The sequence below is a fragment of the Chiloscyllium plagiosum genome, unplaced genomic scaffold (genome assembly GCF_037043375.1).
Source record: "Chiloscyllium plagiosum isolate Xiang-an unplaced genomic scaffold, Cpla_swu_hap1 HiC_scaffold_7, whole genome shotgun sequence".
NCBI classification, from domain to species: domain Eukaryota; kingdom Metazoa; phylum Chordata; class Chondrichthyes; order Orectolobiformes; family Hemiscylliidae; genus Chiloscyllium; species Chiloscyllium plagiosum.
Genome location: NW_028270145.1, coordinates 111407380 through 111423599, shown reverse-complemented (window position 1 = coordinate 111423599; position 16220 = coordinate 111407380). Strand labels below are relative to the sequence as shown.

The following is a 16220-nucleotide window of genomic DNA, read 5'->3' as shown; positions in this document are numbered from 1 at the left end:
TTAGGGCCAGTCAAGGACAATAGTGGGAAGTCCATGGTGTCTGAGGAGATAGGAGAGGCACTAAATGAATATTTTTTTGTCAGTACTTACACAGGAAAATGACAATGTTGTTGAGAATACTGAGATCCAGGCTATTAGACTAGGCAGGATTGAGGTTCACAGGAGGAGGTGTTGGCAATTCTGGAAAGTGTGAAAATAGATAAGTCCCCTGGGCCAGATGGGATTTATCCTAGGATTCTCTGGGAAGCTAGGGAGGAGTTTGCAGAGTCTTTGGCTTTGATCTTTATGTCATCATTGTCTACAGGAAAAGTGCCAGAAGACTGGAGGATAGCAAGTGTTGTTCCCTTGTTCAAGAAGGGGAATAGAGACAACTCTAGTAATTATAGACCAGTGAGCCTTACTTCGGTTGTGGGTAAAGTGCTGGAAAGGATTATAAGAGATAGGATTTATAATCATCTAGAAAGGAATAATTTGATTAGGGATAGTCAACACGGTTTTGTGAAGGGTAGGTCATGCCTCACAAACCTTACTGAATTCTTTCAGAAAGTGGGAGAAAGTGAGCACTGCAGATGCTGGAGATCAGAGTCGAGTGTGGTGCTGGAAAAGCACAGCAGGTCAGGCAGCATCTGAGGACCAGGAGAATCGACATGCCTGATGAAGGGCTTATGCCCAAAACATTGATTCTCCGGCTCCTCGGGTGTTGCCTGACCTGCTGTGCTCTTTCAGAAGATGACCAAACAGGTGGATGAGGGTAAAGTGGTTGATGTAGTGTATAAGGATTTCAGTAAAGCATTTGATAGGATCCCCACAGTAGGCTATTGCAGAAAACATGGAGGCATGGGATTGTGATTTAGTGATTGGGATCAAAAATTGGCTAGCTGAAAGAAAACAGAGGGTGGTAGTTGATGGGAAATGTTCATCCTGGAGTTCAGTTACTTCGGTATACTGCAAGGGTGTATTTTGGGGCCACTGCTGTTCGTCATGCTTACAAATGACCTGGATGAAGATGTAGAAGGATGGGGTAATAAATTTGCAGATGACACTAAGGTCGGTGGAGTTGTGGACAGTGCTGAAGGATGATGCAATTTTCAGAGGGACATAGATAAGCTGCAGAGCTGGGCTGTGAGGTGGCAAATGGAGGTTAATGTGGAAAAGTGTGAGGTGACTCACTTTGGAAGGAGTAACAGGATTACAGAGTATTGGATTAATGGTAAGATTCTTGGTAGTGTGGATGAAGAGAGATCATGGTGCCCATGTACATAGATCCCTGAAAGTTGCCACCCAGGTTGATAGGGTTCTAAAGAAGGGATATTGAGTGTTAGCTCTTATTGGTAGAGGGATTTAGTTTTGGAGCCATGAGGTCATGTTGCAGCTGTACAAAACTCTGGTTCAGCTGCACTTGGAGTATTGCATACAGTTCTGGTTGCTGCATTATAGGAAGGATATGGAAGCATAAGAAAGGGTGTAAAGGAGATTAACCAGGATGTTGCCCGGTATAGAGGGAAGGCCTTATGAGGAAAGGCTAAGGGACTTGAAGTTGTTTTCGTTACAGAAGGTTGAGAGGTGACTTAATAGAGTCATACAAGATGATCAGAGGATTAGAGAGGGTGGACAGCGAGAGCTTTTTTCCTCAGATGGTGATGGCTAGCATGAGGGCACTTGGCTTTAAATTGAGGGGTGATAGATCTAGGACAGATGTCAGAGGTAGTTTCTTTACTCAGAGAGTAGTAAGGGTGTGGAACACCCTGCCTCCAACAGCAGTAGACTTGCCAACTTTAAGGGCATTTAAATGATCATTGAATAAACATATGGATGATAACGAAATAGTGTGGGTTAGATAAGCTTCAGATTGGTTTCACAGGTCAGCATAACACAGAGGGCCTGTACTGCGCTGTTATATTCTATGTTCCATTGTCCCCCGCAGGAGAGAATTCCACAGGTTCACTACCCTTTGAATGAAGAAATATGTGCTCACCTCAGCCCTAAATGGTCCACCCTGTGTCCTGAGACTGTGTCCACTGGTTCAAGACTCCCCAACCAGGAAAAACATTCTCCCTGCATCAATCTGAACAGCTCTATTGGAATTTATTACATTTAAATCTGTTTCCCTCTTGTCCTTCAGAACTCAAATACAGGATGCTGCCTGAACTGCTGTGCTTTTCTAGGACCACTCTAATCTAAACTCCCCGAATGGGAGTCTAGGGCCAGACTGCATCATACGAGTCATAGGCATAGAGATATAAAGCACAGAAACAGATCCTTCGGTCCAACTAATCCATGCCGACCAGATATCATAAATAAAGCTAGTCCCATTTGCCATATCCCTCTAAACCCTTCTTATTCATATACCCACTCAGATGCCTTTTAAATGTTGTAATTGTACCAGCCTCCACCACTTCTTCTGGCAGCTCATTCCATACATGCACCACTCTCTTCATGAAAAAGTTGCCCCTTGGGTCCCTTTTAAATCTCCCCCCCTTCACCCTAAACTTATGCCCTCTAGTTCTGGATTCCCCCCAACATAGGTAAAAGACCTTGTCTTTTCGCCCTATCCATGCCCCTCATGATTTCATAAACTCTATAATGTCACCCCTCAGCCTCCAACGCTCCAGGGAAAAGAGCTCCAGCCTATTCAACCTCTCCATGTAGCTCAAACCCTCCAACCCTGGCAACATCCTTGTAAATCTTTTCTGAACCCTTTCAAGTTTCACAGCATCCTTCCGATAGGAAGGAGACCATAACTGCATGTAGTATTCCAACAGTGGCCTAACCAATATCCTGTACAGCCACAACATGACCTGCGAACTCCTGTACTCAATGCTTTGACTAGTAAGATAAAGCATAACAAACGCTTTCTTCACCAACACCTCAGAATAAGGGGTTGCACATTAAACACAGAGATGAGGAGGAATTTCTTCTCTGAGGGGAATGAATCTGTGGAATTCTTTACCACACAGCTCTGTCGAGGCTGGGTCATTAAGTATATTCAAGGCTGAGATAGATTTTTAAATTAGGAAGGGAATCGAGGATTATGGGGGAAAAGGCAGGAAAGTAGAGTCGAGGATTATTAGATCAACCATGATCTCATTGCACGGCAGAACACAGTAGAGGCCTTTTGGCCGATCAGGTCTGTACTGCTAAAATATACCACTACTTACACTCATCTCACTACCTTGCAGTCATATCCTTGAATGTTATGACATTGCAAGTGCTCATCCAGGTTGAGAGGTTTCCTAACCTCCCAAGCAATGTATTCCAGACCTCTACCACCCTCTGAGTGAAAAGGGGTCCCTCAAGTGTGCTCTAAAGTTCTTTCACTTTAAAATTATACCCCTTTGTTATTGATGCTTCAATGAAGGGGAATAGCTGCATGGGCTAAAATGCTTACTTTTATTGGAGATGCCGGCGTTGGACTGGAATGGACAAAGTTAAAAATCACACAGCCCCAGGTTATAGTGCAACAGGTTTATTCGGAGCGCTGCTCTGAAAGCTAGTGCGTCCAAGTAAACCTGTTGGAGCATAACCAGGTGTTGTGTGACTTTTATGTTCTATTGCTATGACATAGTCTTCCTGTTCATCACTGGTCCGGTGAGTTACCGTCAATGCCAGTCTGCTACAAACAGTCCCAATTCTGTGATGAAGACCTCCCCCCCATCTCAAATACTCGTCACAATGGTAAAAATCACAACGACCTGATAAGGAGCAGCACTCCGAAAGCTAGTACTTCCAAATAAACCTTGTGTTGTGCGATTTTTAACTTTGTCCACCCCAGTCCAACACCGGCTCCTCCACATCATGACTGGGCACAATGGACACAAATTACAGGTAGTTCTCCTATCACACGCATTTCCTTAATGCACACCTATTTTTAATAAAGGTGAATCACGCACTTTTTTTAATAAAGTGAACTCCCATTGGCTGTTGTACGATTCTCATCCCCGGCACTGGGGGGGGGAGGGGGTGTCACAGTGTGTGGAGGACTTGACTCCACGTGGTCAGTCGGATTGTGGGCTGCCTGGTGGAGAGCTTCGTAAAAGAGACATTGCTGCAGTCAGCGATGTTTAATATTAAATTTACTGCATTATCTCATTAAAGTATATGATTTAAAAATTTACTAGACAGTGCTATCGTTTGCGTTAGGCTAACTACTATTTTTGTTTTTGATTTTTTTTAAACTGGTATTTCTGGTGGTTTGCCACAAAGCCTCACTATTTCTATTGCGTGATTTCCTATAACACACTGGAACATAATTACCACATTATAGGAGAACCTCCTGTAATAGCTTTTGGCCTCCAACAGCCAACCTATTATTCCAGCAACAAAGAGAAATATTACAATACACAGCAGGTGAGGTTAGAAGCCACACAAAATCATCCATGGCAGTTTATTCATTAACATTCTCCACAATTCCATACAGTTCGTGCTCAGTTGTGCGTATTCCTACAGGATTCCAATGTCAATTTAATCTCACTCGGATACAGAAATCTTGACTTTTCGGAATCACTGGGATGTTTCCTTTGGAGATCTTCAATTCCACCGATGGAATTTCACAAGGTGCAGTCTGAGCTTTATTCATCCGCGAGGAACGACTCGGGCAAAACAAAAACATGCACTTAGGCTAAGTTTTCTCCTCGTCATTGAATCTCAAAGCACGGGAGGAGATCATTTGGTCCATGTATGTACAAAAAAGAGTTGTTGAGTTAGTTCCTCTCCTCTGTCCTTTCCCCACAGCCATGTACTTTTTGCCTTTTCAAAGTATTATCCAATTTCCTTCTGAAAACTGCGATAGAATCTTTCAAGCAGAGCGTTCAGGATCACAACAATTCACGGTGCAGGAAATAAACCCTTGCCTTATTTGTGGGTCTTCCCCAATTATGTTTCCTCTGCTTACCTACCCACCTGCCACTGGACATGACTGATCCCCAGTTATTCCATCAAAAACCCCACTGTGGCTTTGAACACGTTGACGGAATCTCCCCTTAACCTCCTCCGCTCCAAGGAAAACATTTCCAATTTCTGCAATTTTTCCATACTACTGAAAGCACCTCACCCCCTGGTAACCCTTTGGTCTGAACACTGAAGACCCCATTATAACAAACACAGGCCAACAGGCAGGGAAACAACAGCTGAGCAACTCTCCCAACCACTTCCTCTTAAACTACCATCTCTCAGGCCCAAATAATAACTTGCTCACCCAGGAACCTAACCAGGTGATCATCTGACATACAGGATTCACACCAGGGAAGGGTGCTGTATGTGTATCTTTCATTGAGGGAAGTTCACTCCATGTATATTCGGTTGCGACTCTGCCTGACAGCTAATCTGCAAGGGACAGGTCTCCAAGCTGCTGTAATGTCTGCCTCATAATTATAACGTGTTTTACTGCTTTAAATAAATTAACTCGCAGTCTGTTAATTCCCTGATGAGTGACTGATGATTCCTCCATTAACAGCTGTTAGGAAGCACACCCACATCATCATAAGCCTATCCCTCTTACAACCTTCCATCAGTGGGGTCAACAGCAATATTCTCCTTGCACCAGGAAGCCCCCTGGTGGTGTTCAGCCTCAAAACTACTCCCCCAACCCCCCCCCCCCACCCCCCCCCCCCCCCACCCCCCATCCCAAACCAACACCTCCCACCCGTTCCTTGGTTTAGAGGTAAGGAGAAGTGGGGTTGAACTATTAGTATAGACTGAAAATTCAACCACCTGATTGGATCGCTATCTCACCTGGCCATGTACCGAGTACTTTTCGAGTCGTGAGTTCATGGAATGCCCTGCCAGTAGCAGTGGTGGACTCTCCCTCTTTATGGGCATTTAAACGGGCATTGGATAGGCATATGGAGGATAGTGGGCTAGTGTAGGTTAGGTGGGCTTGGATCGGCGCAACATCGAGGGCCAAAGGGCCTGTACTGCGCTGTGTTTTTCTATGTTTCTATGTTACTTTAAAAGTGACAGAATGGGTCAAGGAGCCACGCTCTTTCAACAGCATTGAAGAGGGACAGGATTCAGTTGCAGATTGTTAGTACTAGGCCAAACCTACAACATAACCAAAAGATGAAGCTTAAAGCAGAAAGTGGAAGTGCTTTGTGTTATTGGCTTAGACATCAAGACCAAGCTAACTCTTAAATGGTTCAGTAAAGGGAGCACTCCTCCACATTTGCGCATACAAGCTCCCTATCGCTGTAACCTCCTACAACCATCTGAGATCTCTGCACTGCTCTAACTCTGAGCACTCCTGATAATTAATTGCTCTGCTATTGATGGTTCTGTCTCAGCTGCCTGACCACCCACATCCCCTCTCCAGCTTAGATCCTAAACTCAGTCCTTCCTGCCTCTCGGTCTCTCTCACCTGTTTTATGACCACTCCTTAAGACCTATCTGTTTAACCAAACTCTTGGGCATCGGACCCAACATCCCCTGCAATGGCTCAGTGTTAAGCTTTGGTAAAGCTCCTGCAAAGCAACTTGGAACACTTTTCTTTATTACTTTAAAGGCAAAAGCAGGTCGCTGCTTCACACGCATGTCCTGGAAGATGGAGTCCCAATATTTGCAATGAATGATTTTATACATCAGGCCATATTTTAAAAAGCAGTTAAGGAGAAGGTTGGACATGATCCCTGATAATGGGCAAAGGAAATCCACTTCTCCCCTTCTTCAAAGCAGCACAGTCAAAAATTCAAAATAGAACACTTTGCCAAATTAACCTTGATTTGGAGATGCCGGTGTTGGACTGGGGTGTACAAAGTTAAAAATCACACAACACCAGGTTATAGTCCAACAGGTTTAATTGGAAGCACACTAGCGTTCGGAGCGACGCTCCTTCACCAGGTGATTGTGGAGGGCTCGATCGTAATACAGAATTTATAGCAAAAATTTGCAGTGTGATGTAACTGAAATTATACATTGAAAAATTGATTGTCTGTTAAGCCTTTCATCTGTTAGAATACAGTGATAGTTTCACTTCTTTCATGTGTAAATCACAAAACACTTTTTTTAAAAAAGTTACATTCTCGGGTTAGCTGTTAACAATGGTGATAGCTAGACCATATGTTGAAGGTGTTAGCCCCCTGTGTTCTCTGTCTATGACCTGATGTTTTGTGATTTACACATGAAAGAAGTGAAACTATCACTGTATTCTAACAGATGAAAGGCTTAACAGACAATCAATTTTTCAATGTATAATTTCAGTTACATCACACTGCAAATTTTTGCTATAAATTCTGTGTTACGATCGAGCCCTCCACAATCACCTGATGAAGGAGCGTCGCTCCGAAAGCTAGTGTTCTTCCAATTAAACCAGTTGTACTATAACCTGGTGTTGTGTGATTTTTAACTAAATTAACATAAAATACATGGTGTATTCTCTTTTACGATTCTACACCATTTCCACATACTCCAATTAACTTTTTGACACATTCAAAGTAAAAGTGCTTCCGTATGAAATGTAGACGCAAACAACATATTAATAAACGCATTACAATGTTTGATCACACAACCATCAGTCGCACACGATCCCAAGATGTCGCGTTTGTGTCGCTTTCCACACTTTCCACTCCTAAGAATAGGAAGCGAAGATTGCAGTGGGAAACCAAAACGACAAAATAAAATCGAACAAACCAAAAAGAAAAAGAAAACAAAGAGACATGATTACAGACAAGCTGCAGCAGTGCACTGGGGAAATGAATCATTTGAATGGTACAGCTAACAAGGCGAAATGAAGTGACGGTTGATTTTAAAAAAGATGTTATGCGTTACCTGTTAGAAAAGAACAGCAGCTAGTCAGCCTGTATATGCCTGGAAGTCTGCGTCTGGTAAAGAAAGAGGAAAAATACAGCGAGAGAGCAAGAGCAGCGATGGTTCGAAAGTGCAACGTTCCAACGACAAGTATTTTCTTAAAAATCTGTCGCTATGTTTTAAAGTTTCAGTTGGGGTTAATATCACAACAATAAAAAAAACCCATGATTTGATCTAAACCACAAGGTCCTGCATAAGGCCAACAGGAATAGGCAATTCAGTCCCCCAAGCCTATCTAAACATTCAATATGAACATGGCTGATCTGTGGCTTAACGTATTGATAAATGGGTTGTAACATTCAGATCAAGATCAGAGTGGTGCTGGAAAAGCACAGCAGGTCAGGCAGCATCCGCGGGGCAGGAAAATAGACATTTCAGGCAAAAGCCCATTAGGAGTAATGATTCCTGATGACCAGCTCCTGCCCGAAACGTCGCTTTTCCTGCTTCTCAGATATTGCCTGACCTGCTGTGCTTTTCTAGCACCACTCTAATCTCCAGCATCTGTAGGACCCACTTTCGCCTACAACATTTAGGTGCAGAGTCAACCATAGTTAAGAACCTCCCCTTTCATTTACATCAGTAACAAGGGTCAAATTGACCCCACAGAATAAGACACTGGCTGAGGACTAAAGACCATTCTCATTATCCAATCAGTGCCTGGCCTTGGAGGGAACACACGAAAGTTTACAAGAATAATACCTGGACTTCAGGGGTTAAATTATGAAGCAAATAAAACAGATTAGGCCTGTTTTCTCTAGGAATTAGAAGGTTAAGGGGTGATCTGATCAAAGTCTTCAAGGTATCAACAGGAAACGACAAGGTAGATAAAAATAAACTATTTCCACTGGTTGGGAATTCTAGAACAGGAGCATATTCTGAGCACGAGGGCCAGAGCTTTCAGGAGAGGTGTTGGAAAACACTTCCAGACAAAAAGAGTGGGAGAGCTTTGGAATTATCTTCCACAAACAACAGTGGATGCTGGATCAGTCGTTAATTTTAAATCTGTAATCGATCATTTCTTTTGTTAAGCAATGGTATTAAGGGATATGGACCAAAGAAGGTACATAGAGTTAGGTCACAGATCTGGCATGATCTCATTGAACAGCAGAATAGGCTCAAAGGGCTGAATGGCCTACTTCTGTTCCTATGTTCGCCTTAACTCAACTCACCTGTCAATTCACCAACAACAATTTTTATTAAGGTTGCGCCTTTAACGTAATTAAATGACCAAGATGCTAGAGAGGAATGTTAAAAAGCCAACATTTGACACTGAGCCATGGAAGGGCTATGATGTTAGCTGACCACGAGCTTGAACAAAGACCTGAGTTTTGAAGGACTGTCCTAAAGAAGTGGGGAGAGACACAGAATGTTGGGAGCAAATTCCAGAACCAAGGGAGCCAGGTCACTGCAGACACAGCCACCAATGATGGAGTGATTGAGCTTGGAATGTGCAAGGATCTGGAGTCAGAGGCATGCAAAGATCTCAGTAAGTTGCAGTGTTGGAAGAGGCAATAGAAATAGGGAGGAGCAAGGCCATGGACAGATTTGGCATTGCTCAACCAGGGACCAACGTAGATCAGTGAGACTTCATCCAAGTAGTTTTAGATTATCTGAAATGTACACAAGGCAGAAGGTAGGAGTGAAATTTTATACAAAAAATAAAAAAAACAAGACTGCTAGAGAAACCCAGCAAATCTGTGGAGTCAGAAACAGAGTTAATGTTTTGAGTCCAATATGACTCCTCTTGAGAACTTCAGTCAGCAAGCCTGCAAACTTGGGGGGAATTTTCCTCATCCATTATCACTGGATCCACTTGCACAAAAGTATTCAATCTTGACTTTCAAATACCAATTACCCTCAGCTTCCACAGCCCTCAAGAAAGAGGACACCGGGTTTCCAATGTCAAATACTCCCAGGATAGGGTCAACATGTGGCTAGATACAGAGTCAAGCTCCCTCTACGTTGCCCCCATCAAACACTCCCAGGACGTTGATTCTCCTGCTCCTCGGATGCTGCCTGACCTGCTGTGCTTTCCCAGTAACACACTCTCGACTCTGATGTCCAGCATTGGCAGTCACTTTCTCCTAAATCTAAAGTAGCCTGTTTCTGCAATGTACTGCTTTAAGAAATGCAATGTACTGCTTTAAGAAATAACCCTCGATGCAGTCTACAGATTTATACTCTGTGTCGCCCTTCCCCATTTGATTTATTCAGTCAATTTGCAGATTAAAATCACCATGACAATCATAGTGTCCTTCTTATGCACCTCCATTATTTCCTGATTTATACTTTGTCCTATAGCAAGGCATCGCTTTGGAGGCTATAGGTGACCCTCCTGTGAATTCTTACCCTTGCCATTCCTTTTCTTCCCCAAACTATTCCACACCACGACATATCTGTATCACTGCTTACCACTGCGCTGATACCTTCATTTATTAACCAAGCTACCCCACCTTCTTTTCCTTTTTGCCTATTTTTTCTAGAACTGAATACCCTTGAATATCGATTTTCCAATCCTGGTCACCCTGCAACCATGTTTCTGTGACAGCTATCAAATCATATCCATTTATTACTATTTGTGTAGTCAACTCATCTAGCTTGTTAAAAATGCTGTGTTTTCAGACAAAGAGCCTTAACCATTTATTTTCTTTACCAGTATTACTTTCTCTAGTTCCAATTTCTGCTGTACTCTTCTGTGCATGTTTTCCTGTAACACTTTGATGTTACAGGCTCCTTTAGGGCTTTGGATAGAGGTGAGGGAAGAGGTGTGGGCGCAGGTTTTACAGTTCCTGCGGTGGCAGGGGAAAGTGCCAGGATGGGAGGGTGGGTTGTAGGGGGGCGTGGACCTGAAGAAAGGAGCCTTCCACATCCATCAAAGTTTTACCTGCACATCCACTAATATCATTTATTGCATCCGTTGCTCACGATGCGGTCTCCTCTACATTGGGGAGACTGGGCACCTCCTAGCAGAGCGCTTTAGGGAACATCTCCGGGACACCCACACCAATCAACCACACCGCCCCGTGGCCCAACATTTCAACTTCCCCTCACACTCTGCCGAGGACATGGAGGTCCTGGACCTCCTTCACCGCCGCTCCCTCACCACCAGACGCCTGGAGGAAGGACGCCTCATCTTCTGCCTCGGAACACTTCAACCCCAGGGCATCAATGTGGACTTCAACAGTTTCCTCATTTCCCCTTCCCCCACCTCATCCTAGTTTCAAACTTCCAGCTCAGCACTGTCCCCATGACTTGTCCGGACTTGTCCTACCTGCCTATCTCCTTTTCCACCTATCCACTCCACCCTCTCCTCCCTGACCTATCACCTTCATCCCCTCCCCCACTCACCCATTGTACTCTATGCTACTTTCTCCCCACCTCCACTCTCCTCTAGCTTATCTCTCCATGCTTCAGGCTCACTGCCTTTATTCCTGATGAAGGGCTTTTGCCCGAAATGTCGATTTTGAAGCTCCTTGAATGCTGCCTGAACTGCTGTGCTCTTCCAGCACCACTAATCCAGAATCTGGTTTCCAGCATCTGCAGTCATTGTTTTTACTCTCTCACATTGTTTGAGAAGCTGATAACTATGCCCTCTGTCCTGCTCATTAAGAAATTTCTGACTTGCTCACACATGCTCTTTATGAAGCAGCTACCTCTGAGCTTTCTTGCCATCAGTGTCAGACGCAATGCAGACTTGCTGGAAATCGTTTTCCAGTGGCTTTCTGCAGGGCTTGGTGCTGGGGCTCTTGTGGTTCATGTTTAACATGAATGATTTGAACTTTAATGTGGGGGATATGATGAAAATGTTGTGGATGATACAAAAATTGGCAGGGTGGCAAATAATGAGGAGGATAGCTGTGAACTGCAGGAGGCTATTGATGGACTAATTAGCTGGGCAAAGCATGGGGTTAGATAAAGCTGCCTCAACACTGGCCCTATCAAGCGCTCTTAAGATAGGGACAGCATTGTTTTTCTTTTTTATTCAATCATGTGATGAGGGCATTGTTGGCTGGGCAATTAAGAGTCAACCACATTGCTGTGGGTCTGGACTAATATGTAGGCCAGACCAGGTAAGGATGGTAGTTTCTCTCCTGAAAGGACATTAGTGAACCAGATGGGTTTTTTTCCAAAAATCAGCAAGGGTCCCATGGCATCATTCCAGATTATTTTTATTCAATTCAAATTCCACCATCTGAAATGGCATTATTCCACCCCAAGTCTCCGGAATGTTAACTGGGTCTCAGGATTAACAGTCCAGTGAGAATACTACCAGATCATCACCTCCTCTAGATACAGAGGAAAGCTCCAACTACACTAGCCATAGATTTGCTTCTGATGACTAACCCTACTGTGGCAACGTGAAATTTCTTGGTCTGCTCACAAACTTCCTGTGATCCATCTGAATATTGTGCCCAATTGGAGCAGATGTAACCTGTGATGTCAACTCAAAAGAAATCAGTATCAGACCATTGAAACCCAATTCATAGAAGACCACAACTAGAAGAGAAGCACGGTTGACCTTAATCCAATGCACCCCTCAGGAAATGGATAGGACTTGGTGTGATTTACAATCTCGGACAGTCTTACCCTGTGAACAACCTTTATTCTCAGGCAGATTGCTTAATCATGGCATTCAACTCAAACCCCTTGGAAGTTAAACCACTACCAACTGGTTCAGGACACCTCTCAAAACAGCCCACAGCATCAATCATACATCACAAAAAAACCACCACCACCTCTGCCCACTGAGCATCACAGCACAAGTGGAAACAGGGATATAATAGTAAAAATGGAGAGTGCTGGAGAAACTCACGGGGGGGGGGGGGGGGAAAGGGTAAAGAAGCAGGAGGGAAAGGGTGTGAGAGAGAGGGAAAGGGTGAGGGTGTAGGAGAGGGTGAGGGGGTAGGAGAGGGCGAGGGGGTAGGAGTTTTCATACTTGAATTCCATATGACCTCTTCGGGACTGAAGCGGTGTGCGTGGTCTGGAAAGTGGTTGTTTTTATCCTATTGACAAAGGAGGAGCTCTCTGTCTCTCTTACCCCCTTTATAACAGAATAAACACCATTATTTTCCAGCAGCCCTTCAGTGCATATTGGACTCGAAGCGTTGACTGTTTCTCTCTCCACAGAGGCTGCCAGACCTGCCAAGTTTCTCCAACACTTTCTGGGTTTGTTTTTCAGGCTTCCAGCATCCACAGTTCTTTGTTTTTTAGTTCCCTGAGCCTGTTGCCAAACAATTTGACTGCTCCATTGCCTGAGCTCATCGGTTGCTAAAACTCCCCACCGTGCCCTGGCGACCCATACCTCAGCGACCTGGCCCCCTAGCTCTGAAAATCCCCTCCGCAAAGCATCGCCATCCCTTGCCATCTTTAACCCTCACAACCTGCCCATTTAAAGAGGCGTTTTGCACATTCCCCCAACTCTCCTTGCTAACATTGCCCTGTGTGGACTCAGCATCAAAGTTTAGTTTAATGACACAGCTGTGAAGTGACTTGGGGCGGTGTTAAAGAATACAAATTCAAATTGCTATTGAGAACAATCAGACCCGACACGTGGGCGGCACGGTGGCACAGTGGTTAGCACTGCTGCCTCACAGCGCCAGAGACCCGGGTTCAATTCCCGCCTCAGGCGACTGACTGTGTGGAGTTTGCATGTTCTCCCCGTGTCTGCGTGGGTTTCCTCCGGGTGCTCCGGTTTCCTCCCACAGTCCAAAGATGTGCAGGTCAGGTGAATTGGCCATGCTAAATTGCCCGTAGTGTTAGGTAAGGTGTAAATGTAGGGGTATGGGTGGGTTTCGCTCCGGCGGGTCGGTGTGGACTTGTTGGGCCGAAGAGCCTGTTTCCACACTGTAATCTAATCTAAAAAAAAAATTAAAGTCGCAATGAGCTGACAATCTTGTTTATATATGGCGTTAATTTGTCTTTGAATTTCTCATTGTTGTGCCATCTCCTATAACGATGAGTTAGTAAATTGTGGGGGGGGGGGGGATGGGGTCGATATCAAGTAGCAATCAGCACCAACAGCCTCATTCAGGACAGGAGACATTTCCAATCCCACTTTGTCTTCTTTGGCTGCTTCTGCTTCTTGGCTACACTCAGTGTCTCTGGCTGGTGCCCACTGGTGCTCGCAGCCTGCCCTCTGCTGCCAGCTGACCGGGGACTCCCTCGAGCCGGGTGGGCTGCCGCACGCCCAGCTACCCTTCTCCCATCCGCCGGTGCTCCCCGTGACGTGCCGCGCCTCTTGCCCCTCCCGCCACGCCCACCTGATCCACGCCCTCGGGCCTCCATCTCCGACAGGCTGTAGGCCATGGCCAGCTGCAAGTCCTCGTCCTCCTCAGAGTCCTCGTCGTCGTCGAGGTAGTATGGCCGCGAGGTACCAGGTATCTGACCGTGAGCCACTCGCAAGGTGTGCTGCTGTTGGCCCCGCTGCTCCCTCCGACTCAGCTCAATGGCGAGGGCTACCTGGTCTTCCTCACCTGGACAGGACGAACCAAACAGTGAATAACCACAGGCTGAGACACCAGCCAGCACCTTGCCAAGTTATGTGTTCGCTTCCGAGCGTAGACAGTAACTGTGCGATCCTGGATTAAACAGATACAGGTTGCGGATACAGACCATTTGGCCCATCGTGACAGCGACTGCTCTCCGAATGTGCACTACCACTTAGCACCATTCCCCTTCCCTGCACATTATAAAGAATCACTTAACACCCTTTTGAATGCCTCAGTTGAACCTGCCTCCGCTACACTTTCTGGCAGCACAATCCAGATCCGTGAGGAAAAGCTTTCTCTCACCTCCCATTTACTTCAATTGCAAAACTCTTTAAATCTGTGCCCTCTAGTTTTTACTCATTGAATCATCATTGTATCCCTACAGTGTGGAAACAGACCATTCAGCCCGACAAGTCCACACCGACCCTCTGAAGAGTAACCCACCCCATTACTCTACATTTACCCCTGACCTACGCAACCCTGAACATTATGGGCAATTTAGTACAGCAAATTCTTCAGATTCTTTCATAAGCAGATACAGTTTCTGGCGACTGTGTCTGGGTACCTTAACAGTTTTGAAAACATCGATCAGATCTTTGCTTTCCTCTCCCATAAATGAGCACATGAAATAGAAGCAGAATTAGACCTCTTCGCCCCTCAGGCCTGTTCTGCCATTCAATAAGGTCATGATTGGTCTACTTGTATCATAGTCCCTGATAACTGTCAAGTCCATTGCTTAACAAGAACCATTCACTTCTGTTTTGAAAATATTAAATAACTCCAGTTCCACCACCTTCTGAGGCAGAGAACTCGAGTGTCACGCAACACTCAGAGAAAAGTTGCTCATTTCTGTCCTGAAAGGGTCACCCCTAATTTTAAAAGTGTCCTCTCATTCTGGACTTATTCATGTGAGGAATTTATTGCTGAACTTTATTGCATGGCCCTCCATGGCATTGCATTCCAGATCATAGCAATCACTGATTATCAAGGATTTATCTTAGCTCTAATGTTTTGACCATTGGACACTCAACTTCTCAACGTCACTTAGAGATGGGCAATAATGCCGACCCAGCTAGCAATGGCCATATTTCACAAATTAATTCAAAAGACATGTTGGATGAGTGGACAGACAGGTGGCAGATGAAGTTCAACGCAGGGAAGTGAGAGATGATGCATTTTGACAGAGAGCATCTTGCCAAGACCAATATGGACCTTATAGACTTCAAGTCACTCCACAACACTTGTTTTTACCTTGTTTCCCCCAGGGGAAACAAGGTAAAAACAATGACTGCAGATTCTGGATTAGTGGTGCTGGAAGAGCACAGCAGTTCAGGCAGCATCCAAGGAGCAGCAAAATCGACGTTTCGGGCAAAAGCATCCTGATGAGGGGCTTTTGCCCGAAACGTCGATTTCGCTGTTCCCAGAGGAAACAAACCCACTCATAGCTACCTTCATAGTACAACCCATTCATCCCAGGTACTAGTCTGGTAAACCTGCTCTGAACAGCCGCCGATGCATTCAGATCCTTACTTAAATGAGATCAAAATGACACAAAGCAGTTTCTTAGACTGTGTCTCCATGCTTCACCTCATGCTTCTCTGCATTGAACTTCATCTGCCACATAACTCTCCACTCCCCGACTCACCAAGGTCCAATGGTAAAAGAATTAGAGTGAACATAAATTCTTTACAATCTACTATGATCTGGAATGTAAGGCCAAAGGGGACGATGGAAACAGGGGGCAACTTCTTCACACAGAGAGTGGTGCGTAAATGAAATGGCTGTCAGAGAAAGTGGTTGAGGCAGGTACAATCGAAAAACATTTAGATAGGTATATGGTTTAAAGGGATATGGACCAAATGCAGGCAATTGGAACTAGCTGAGTACACAGCATGGTTAACATGGACCAAAAGAGAACAAAGAACAAAGAAAATT

At 44.9% G+C, this 16220-nt stretch overlaps 1 protein-coding gene across 4 annotated transcripts in view; it reads right to left on the bottom strand.

The window, feature by feature from the left end:
• Nucleotides 1-4348: 4348 nt before the first annotated feature.
• Nucleotides 4349-16220, bottom strand: part of dnajb2 (DnaJ heat shock protein family (Hsp40) member B2) — a 99363-nt gene continuing 87491 nt past the window's right edge. For 2 of the 4 annotated variants that reach the window (XM_087989354.1, XM_043694298.2), the window contains exon 9: nt 11200-14270. In XM_087989354.1, the coding sequence (XP_087845480.1) occupies nt 13825-14270 (446 nt within the window). In that variant the 3' untranslated portion in view covers nt 11200-13824. Of the gene's footprint in view, nt 4590-7295; nt 7559-7758; nt 7812-11199; nt 14271-16220 lie in introns of those variants that run through there. The other 2 variants (XM_043694299.2, XM_043694300.2) reach the window with 2 other exon arrangements.